Below are 9,465 nucleotides of genomic sequence, written 5' to 3' on the forward strand. Positions count from 1 at the left end.
CCAGTGATCACATCTGCACCAGCTGCAGCTGGCAGCTGTCCTCAACAGCAGGACCCCACTTCTGACACTGCTGAGCCACATCCACGGATTGGAGGAGAATCCCTGTCTGCATTCCTGCTCAAGATTGATATGCACTTACCACCAAAGTAGCTCACAGTAAGCACAAATGCTACAGCCTTTCCAGTGTATAGAAAGGAGACAGAAGAATAGTTCACTTAAAAAAAAAAAAAGACAAAAATCGGATACTGACAGAGATGGCATTAGAAGACCGAATGATTTCAAGGTACTTCAAAGAACTGGAGTGAGTTGGGAAAAAGAAAAAAAAAAAGCACAAACAGTTCACTATAGGAAGAAACCAATCCACCTTAAAAGAAACAATTCTCTTAAAGGAGATAGTTCAAGCTGTTTCAAGAAATAAATTGCAGCTGCGAAACAGAGAAAAGCAGAGTACTCTCACTCATGGACTGATATGTCTCGGGATATGGCTTCAAGCTTTTTCCAATATTTCACAGGATTTCTTGGCAATAACAATATTTATTGCTACTTGGAGGTCTCCCAATGGACCTAATGCCTGTGAAATGCATAAATTGGTCATCTATTACACTCATTTTAAGAAGTAATATAATAAATTATTCAATAGTCACCTAAATTTCTCTGAAGGAGTCTGAATTCCATCAACAGAGCCATACTGAGCCATGGCAGAGAACCACTCAGAGACGGGATACTAGACTTAAGTGGCAAAGAGCAGATATACCCATACCTGATTGACAGTCCAACACTCAAGGATCCCCACACCAAAAGTCTCCTACCAGAACTTCAGATTTGGTGGCTCTTAAGAGGCTTCACTTTCTTGTCTTTTTCATGTATGTTTACATGCTTTTCCTGCCCCTCCAAGAAGGGACGCCAAAAATTTCTTTCCATATGAAAGCTTTATCCTTATCTGTGTCACTTTCATCTCTAAATTCTCTGTACAAACTACAGCAGTAAGTAAAGTTGGTATTTTCAGATAATAGCACACTACGGTTTTATAAGACCATTTTCTATATTTTTTTCCACAGGCTGATTTGCATTTTTTACTAAATTTAAACTGGATTGACAATAATGACTAAGTATTTTTTTCTAGAAATGATGCAACTCACTGCATTCTAAGTTATCTTGTAAAGACATTTAAATAATTCCATCTAATGTGTAATATTCTTAATTTTTTAAAAATAAAAGTCATCTGTTTTTGTGCTATCCACTCTCTGAAACTGTTCTGCCTCTTCTGGTCATAGCTAACAACCACATTATATCAGCTTAATTATTTTTAGATGATGCCTGACTTGCACCATTGCTTTGCAGGATCCATCCGTCAGTATTTCACCATAATGAGATTCTTTTGTTTGCTTGTTTTAATTTCTCCTCTTTGGCTAATAGACTCATAGAATGACTTAAGTTGGAAGGGATCTTAGAGGTCATCTAGTTCCAACCCCCTGCCATTGGCAGTGTTGCCAACAACCAGACCAGCCTGCCCTGGGCCCCATCCAGCCTGGCCTTGAATGCCTCTAGAGATGAGGCATCCATATCCTATCAATAATCCGTGAGCACTGTCTCCTTTCATGCCTATTTCATTATTTGATAAGGTCTTAGTGGAGAATGGGTGCTTTAGGTGCCCAGATAAAAAGATGAACTAGCACTCCCTTTCCTCCCAGAAAGTCTTCACCATGAATCCAATGGCCATGTTTCAGTTTATTGCCACTGAACCAAACACTGGAAGAGTACAGCAATAACATTAACTCTGGTCCAATTGACCTTGCAGGCCTACTGAAAGGATTTTAAGCTTTTAAATAAGAAACACTACTCTCCCTCTGCTGGATATGAAACAGCAGAGAATTCTCTTCTTAATGGTCTTTTAGTCTCCAACATGCAGGGCTTAAGAGCAATAACCAAGACAAACCACTTTCATGAATAAAGATGCTGAACAGACTCTACCACCATCTCCCTGAGATACTCTGCTGGCAGCAACTAGCCTGGCTCTGCTGAAGCACATGGAAACACCCTGATTATTACATACGGAGGAATGGTCAGTGGGGGGAAAAAAAAAGACAAGAAAAAAGACAAACAGGAAAATGCAGCATTACACCACTCAAGCTGCAGAATGGTATCTGCATGCAAAGCCACCTCAGGCAGTAGTCTGCCTCACATGGGCACATCACTTGTTTTTAATGTGGTTCAGCAGACTAGTCACAGAAACAGCAGGAGAAGAAATGGCACATGCTTTGAAAGCCAGTTAAGGGAGAGGAGAGATGTAAGGAATAAGGCAAAGATGTGATCAGAGCAGTAGCTGGACTTGAAATAACCTGCACTGTATGTCTTTCACACCAGTGTATGAATAAGAAAAGTGCCTCCTTGCTCCCCAAACACCTTGATTTCAAACCTTATGGATCTAGCTCTATCTGTTTAACAACAGAATCTTGTAGATGGATACAAGAGAAGCTCAAGAGCAGGGTCACACCCTTCCTTACACACACACGGCTGTACACGTACAGAGTATGCTCCCAAACTTAGAGAAAGGATACGTGGGTGCTATGCTTCAACAACTGAGATACACGCATGTGCAGTGGAAAAAGGGGAATGGCCACCACACCAGAACATGCCCCAGCAGATTTCATCTGTCCTACAGTCAGTAAGCAGAAGCCTTAGATTAGATAAGAGCATTTGCTTGACAAAGAGCTCACGGCTTGACTCTTACCAAATACATGTAAGTATTAACAAAGCTGAATGAAAAATCTTGTAAATAAAAGATGAGAGACAGAAACAGGAGATCCAGAACAGAACAGAAAATATCAGCCAAATACAATGTTTTTAAGAGGAAAGCAAACTAGAAGTGTTCAATGTACTTTACCGGGTGTACCACCTTCCTGAGTAAACCCACAGCAGCAAGGAAACCTAATTCAGAACCATGCTTAGTTTCTTTGTAATAATCTTCCCTCTTACATTTCTTCGACTGATTGATTAAGCAGAAAAAAAAATAAATATAAATCAACATAAAATAAGCCACAATTGGCTGAGCACAGGTAGCGTGGAAAAGTTCTGAGATTCAGAAGGAGGGAAGAGGATACTTTTGACTACTGAAGGGTCAGGGATAGCAAGCTACAAAGTTACACTGCTACAAAACACAGAATAATTATGTTGCAGAAAATCAATCATGCAAGCAGCAGTTGCCACTGGGTGAGAACAGCTGTTCCTTCAAATGACATAACAAAAAAAGGGTTGAAGAATTGTTTTCCTTTGAAAAGAAAGAACCCACTTTTGGAGGCTGAGCACAAGCTACTTAAAATACCCCCAGACTGTAGGCAGAACCCCAATCTATTCAGTACTCAGCTCTAAATACGGAATGTGTTGCTCTTGTTCTCATATGAGTTCTGCTCATACGCTTATTAACTATCAGAAACAATCCACACACTTGCTGAAGACCCAAAACACGTTGGAGAGCAAACTTCTGTTATCAAGGACCGTCTGATGACAAGGACTTAGATTTCTACACAGTCATCGGGCAGATGTTTCAGAAGGGAACTCCGGTTCTTCCATTAGGCAATCATTGCATATAACCACATTGCAGAATGCACCGGTCAGGTGAAGCAGCTGTCTGAACAGCACCGTGGTGCTTATGTCCCCTCCTTGATCACCCTGCAAACCAGAAACGTCTAAATGCTGTACGAACGCCTGTCTACACAGACGCTGGGCAGCACTTACCGCTGCAGCTCTCACCTCGGGAACACACACGAAGATGAACAGCGAGGGAAAATGGCTCGGGAACTCAGAGACGTTCCCGGCTGCCACTTCCACACAAACACACCGACTACACACACGTTAATGCGGCACTACAGAGCATCAAGCTTAAGAAACCCAGCAGTTTCTCCCCCTCCGCAGCAGCCACACGAGTCCCTCCCTCAGACGCGGAGGAGCTGCGGGTCCTCGGTGCAGCGCGGCGCCCGGAGCCCCGGCGGCACGCCCCAGCGCCGCAGCGAGCCGAGGCCGGGCCGGGTCTCCCGGCGAAACGCGGGCCCACGCCGCCTCCCCGCCGCGCCTCGGTTCGGTTCTTCCTCTGCCGGGACCGGGGATCAGAGCCCCCCGCTGCCCCGCCCGCCCGCCCGCCCGCTCCCGTTCCCCCTCCCCGCCGGCCGCCTCACCGATGAGGACGCGCAGATGCTTGAGGCGGGTGAGCGGGTCCTTGCGGGTGTCCAGCACCTTCTGCGTGGACTTCCGCACATCCCCGTGCGGCTTCTTGGAGAACATCCCGTCGGGCCCGGCCCCGGCGCCGCGCTCCAGAGGCGGGCAGCGGCCTCCGGATCCGCCCGCACCGGGGCCCTACATAGCCGGCGGCGGCGCCGCCTCCTCCTCCTCCTGCTGCCGCCTCCGGCGGGGCGGAGCGCGGCGGGGCGGGGGGGCGCAGAGCCAACTCCCCGCGGGCCAGGGGGTGGCCCGGGCCTGGACTCCCCCCTTCCTCCTTCCCTCGTTCTCCTCCCGCTGCTTCACGACAGCCGTCAGGTGCGACCCCAGGCGTCGCTATGGCAACCGCGCCGTGACGTCACGGCGGCGCTACCCGGCGCACCTCCGGGGCGCGGCGGGCGGAGGCCGCGGCTGTGTGGAAAACGTGGGGGCGCGGCCTGCCGGGGCTTCTGGCAGGGGGTGCCAGGAGGGGGTGGAGAGTGGAAACCCTGCAGCAGTAACTGGGGCGAAGCGCTGCCGTTCAGCTCTTTAAAAGTGCAGTATAAAGTTATCTGATGATTCGGGTGCTGCTGACTGTATTACACCAAGAAACTGAAATGGTGCACGAGAGGAATCCCGCAGAGGACGCAGAAATAAAATCCAGGCCTGGACCATATTGGTGGAGGCCGTGGCTCCAAAGCTTATAACCAAGCTCCAGTTGAGCAACAGTCAACGATCAGCGAGCGCCCCACAGTTATTTCCACACCGTGCTCGGAGTGCTGCAATGCCTCACCCAGCCCCGCCGGGCCGCTCAGCACCGCCCGTGTTCCTGGCAGCACGAGGACACCCAGGGCGGGCCAACAGCATCCAGCGTGATGCTCCGCAGTGTGGTCCCGGCCTCGGCACTGCGCGCCTCGGGACACGCGGACCCATGCTGGTCCTGGAGCAGAGCGAGACGCAGCCTCCGCAGGCCATGCTTGTCAGGTCACAGTGAGGCCAGCAAGCAGCCGGCACTACGTGCTGTGTGCCACGTGAGCGCTGCTGCTGAGGGCCGAACTCATCGTGCTGGAGAAGACCGAAGGTTTTCCTAAAATCCCGATGCTGGTTTACAATCATCAAATATATAAAACAACGAGTTATTGGACTTTTCAATAGAACTGCATTGTTTATTTAACACGTGGTTTCTAGTGGCCTTCTGCTCTTTTTTTTTTTTTTTTTTTTTTTTTTTGTTTTGCTTTGTTTTGTTTAAAAAGTCCCCGATGCTTGAGTCTGTATCAAGGAAACCCAGTTCCTCCAGTGATGAGTGACTACAACAGCTGCAGCGTTTAATATAAGGAATACTTAACTGTTTGAGACATTATAAAATCATTAGAGTTGTCAACAGATTGAAGAATATATGTACTACTGGAGTAACATAAGCATTTCAATGCATGACCCATCAGTGACTATCATGAGCAGTAGGGCAGTGGGTTTCAGCCAACATTAGGGAGTCAGTGCCATCTGCTGATGCAGTGTGCCACAAATCATTTCACGATTCCATCATCCTGCTAAATGAGATCTGAGGATTAGTGATGTTATCTAACAGCTACAATTACAACAATTTATTTTACCATAGCAGTGAATTTACCTCTGAAAGACCTGATAACTCTACTATAAACTAAGTGCTTTGTTTTCTACACATTATCAGTTCTAAACATAAGGTTGTATCTTGACAACCTTCAAGAACACCTTTGCTTTATAGAATTGACTTGCATTTCTGGTAATTTTTTAGGACTTTAATTCAAGATAGTGCTTAAAAATAACGAACAGAATAAGATGTCACCAAAGTGGTAAATGAAAGGAGGGAGTGGTTTTAACCAAGTTAATAATGGCTTCTACAGAGAACCTCCTCACTGAAAGCACACTGGGCAGGAAGAGCACGTTCTGTGCACAGTTAAGGCTGTGATCTTGCAAAAGCTTGACTTTGAAGCATGTGACTTCAATGACTTTCATTACGTGTGGAGGACAAAGTTAGAAAATACCAGGATTAGTTAGGGGGAGGGGTTAGGTTGTACTACATTCCAAGTGGAATGTAGCGCCCGTGCTTCAGTATTTGTTTGTGAACTATCCTGAGTTAACAATTTTTAGTTAACTTGACTGGCAACTATTTACTTTGAGAAAAGACTCCCAAATCTAAATAATTCAAGTTTGGCTTCTATACTTCTGAACAATTCTGAACTCTGGAGGTGCTGGCCACGTTGATCTAAGCAAATATCAGGATCCTGTAAAACACTTCTAGTATGAGATTAATGGTAGCATTAGCTATTCCAGCCATGTCTTGTTGATCCATGAAAAAAAAAAACCCGAAAACCCACAGCTTCCCATTCCCACATAATCTTGCAGATAAAATCTCAACACTATATTCTTCTGTAATTGAGGGAAAGACCTCTTTGTGAGCTTATCTTTTGAGTGACCAACTCTTGCTTTATCACCTTGTTTGTTAAGAAGGGTATCAGTATCAACACTGGTGTGTGGGCATCTGGTACAAAGACAAAACACCGTAGTATTTCCACTCACCATAGATCCTAAGCTGGAATAGCTTTCCCATGAGCTACAGAATTAATGAAGACAGATCTCCTATGAATTTGTACACCAGATGCTGAATGCCTTCCTCACCTCCTTCCACAGCCTTCCTTTACTTAGCCCTTCCCTACCTATTTGAGATGGAGAAGAGTCCTGACTGCAGATAAGACTCAACTACACATGTGAAGTTTGGCGAGCTCACCACTGACTCCTGGAAAGGTAAAAATCAAGTTCCACAATGTCCTCCATAGGACATTAACAGGGGCTGTTTGTCCCAGATACTGTTTCAAAAACACACAGAAACTGAGCAGCTTTAATGCTTTTACTCTGGGGCACAATTTGATCTAAATTATACAATGCCTTAAGAAGTAGTAGAGAGACACGCCAATAAAAAAAATAAAAATCCTAGTAATTACCAAAACAAAGCTTAATTAAAGACTATGCTAGCCATGCTTAAACAACAGATATATGAGCTATCATGGTCAGAAACTTTTATACACCTGAAAGTTATTTTTAACAGATAAACCATTAACAATTCCCACCCAGTAGATGCAAAACTTCAGTCTTTCACTGCAGTAAGTCACCTCCAACTCACAATGTTTGAATTCTTAGGTAAACATGAGCACCCATATCTGATATGAAAGTGGTTTTGAAATATTAATGTACTGATACAGTGGCAGTTACAACAGCTTTAAAAAAAAACAAAACAACTGAAAATGTTTGAAATATGCTCTCTCAACACTAAGATGTTCTCTTTTTCTTTCCCAACTTATGACATGGTTTTGCAATACTGCCATACCCACAAAAGAAGTTAAAGAAGATAAAAATCCCACAGAAACCCTGCATGTCTTCCTGGCTCTATAAGAAGCCAGTTTAGCATCACTTCGTTTTTATCAAAGAAAATAATTTGCCCCTGCTCTCTCCCCATATCTCACCTGCAGGAGTAAGCAAGGTCTTTAAGTCATATCTCCTTGGGTTTATTTGCATTAGTAGTTTTAAGATTACTTTACATCACTTGCAGCATATACCAGAATCTCTCCTGGATAATATGTTAGTGGAGGTAGGAACATGCTCCAATAGCCTTCCAACATAGTTTGCACACTGTGAAGGTTGCTACTTCAACTTACTGCTGACCTTGTCGTGTTAGGAAAATAGTCTTTTCCATGTTCTTGAGACTCCCCCCTTCCCTAATACTGGCTTCTTAAATGGAAAGTGAAGAATCAGATTTAATTTGCTAGAGCATCCAATGTATCATTCCCTTCCAAAAAAATGATTAAATTTTTCTTTCAAATGACCTGATTTAGTTTGCCAGAATTCACAAACACCCCAGTGATACCACTTCTTTCTTAACCCTAACTACTGGTGAGGAGCAGGACTAACTAAAACTTCACATACACCTTCCTGATAAACATATCTTGGGATTCTACTTCCATTCTTAACAACAAATACCAATAGGTCTGGCTAATATGCTCGTCTCTTGTCCCGTTTGGAGGGGACAACCAATTGATCTTGCAGTGGTCAGTGCTAAACAACCTACTTCCTTGAACTGGGTGATCAGCTCCTAACAAAGTATTTCAAATCCATTAAGACATTGAGTGCTGTATTGAATCAGACACAAAATAAACTTCTTTGTCCCTGCTTTTTCTTGAGGGTTTAATCTAAACTTGCTCTGCTGACTCACATTCTGCATCTCTATCTTCTCTCTTTGCTATCTGCTCAGCAAACTAACAGGCATCTTTTCCATTTTCAAATGCAGAAAAAATGACTTACTTGAAACTGGTATCATGCAGGTTTCAAACACCCTCGCCTTTCTTCTGAGTTATAGCTACTGTGGTTCCAGTTTTTGAAGGGTGGAGAAAAAGCAAAACTGACACATACAACCATTTTTAATTTGCATTCACCAGGCCACTTCTACAATGAGATTTTGTAATGCATTTCAGAATGTGCAAGATTATTCTCCATTTACTCTGCACATCGAGAGCTGGCAATCAGTTTGGTGACCAGGAAGATAGTAACTGTTCTTTAGATTGTAAAGTAATACACATTTCAAGTCACAATCTCCAGTCAACAAATAAGATGCAAAATTACAGCTTCCCAGCCTTTTCCTGAAGATGCCTGGTCTAATAGCCACCATGATTGTGCCAGGTTCATCTTTTCTCTGTATTTTACAGATTACACTCAATAGCCAGACTTCTATTACTCTCTTAAGATTAGCCCAGATTAAGCCCTATGAAGCTGATGCCTGCATTTTCAAGCTTTTCCTGTCTTTGTGTGTCTGAGTTCCTGATCTAAAACTCTCTTTCTTTCCCAAACTGATAAAAGAAATTTCATACCATCTGTCAAGGTCTATGCTGATCACTGTTTCACGTATAACGACTTTTTTTCTGTATCACCTTTTAGAAGAATTACCATTTTTGAAACTTAGGTTATTGCCAACTATCCCTGCTAATGGAGTGCTTTCTTTTGATTGTTCACAAGTACAACATACCAGATGTTAATCACTATTCCCCCATTAAGTGCAGAACTGAGCTACTGAGGATGATGAGGATCACCTTCTTAATGGCTGTTTTCTGCTGATAGGCAAAACACAATCCAGAAAAAAATTTAGCACTTTGTAGGTGTCTGATGCTTCCTTTCACTTATCTCAATAAAATGGCTGATCTACAGACTGATCTTTTAGTAGCTGGATTCCTAAAAGGCATCTTCACGCAG

General features: G+C 44.0%; 1 protein-coding gene across 19 annotated transcripts in view; it reads right to left on the reverse strand.

Moving 5' to 3' along the window:
• RALGAPA1 (Ral GTPase activating protein catalytic alpha subunit 1) overlaps positions 1-4,494 on the reverse strand; it is a 112,676-nt gene extending 108,182 nt beyond the window's left edge. For 17 of the 19 annotated variants that reach the window (XR_005860044.2, NM_001277452.3, XM_015287381.4 and 14 more), the window contains exon 1: positions 4,173-4,366. Coding sequence is in view for 18 of the 19 variants with exons in the window: in NM_001277452.3 (NP_001264381.1) it covers positions 4,173-4,278 (106 nt within the window). In the remaining variant the exon portion in view is untranslated. Of the gene's footprint in view, positions 1-4,172 lie in introns of all 19 variants that reach the window. The other 2 variants (NM_001277454.3, NM_001277453.3) reach the window with 1 other exon arrangement.
• Positions 4,495-9,465: the final 4,971 nt, after the last annotated feature.

This window comes from Gallus gallus, chromosome 5 (genome assembly GCF_016699485.2).
Source record: "Gallus gallus isolate bGalGal1 chromosome 5, bGalGal1.mat.broiler.GRCg7b, whole genome shotgun sequence".
Taxonomy (NCBI): domain Eukaryota; kingdom Metazoa; phylum Chordata; class Aves; order Galliformes; family Phasianidae; genus Gallus; species Gallus gallus.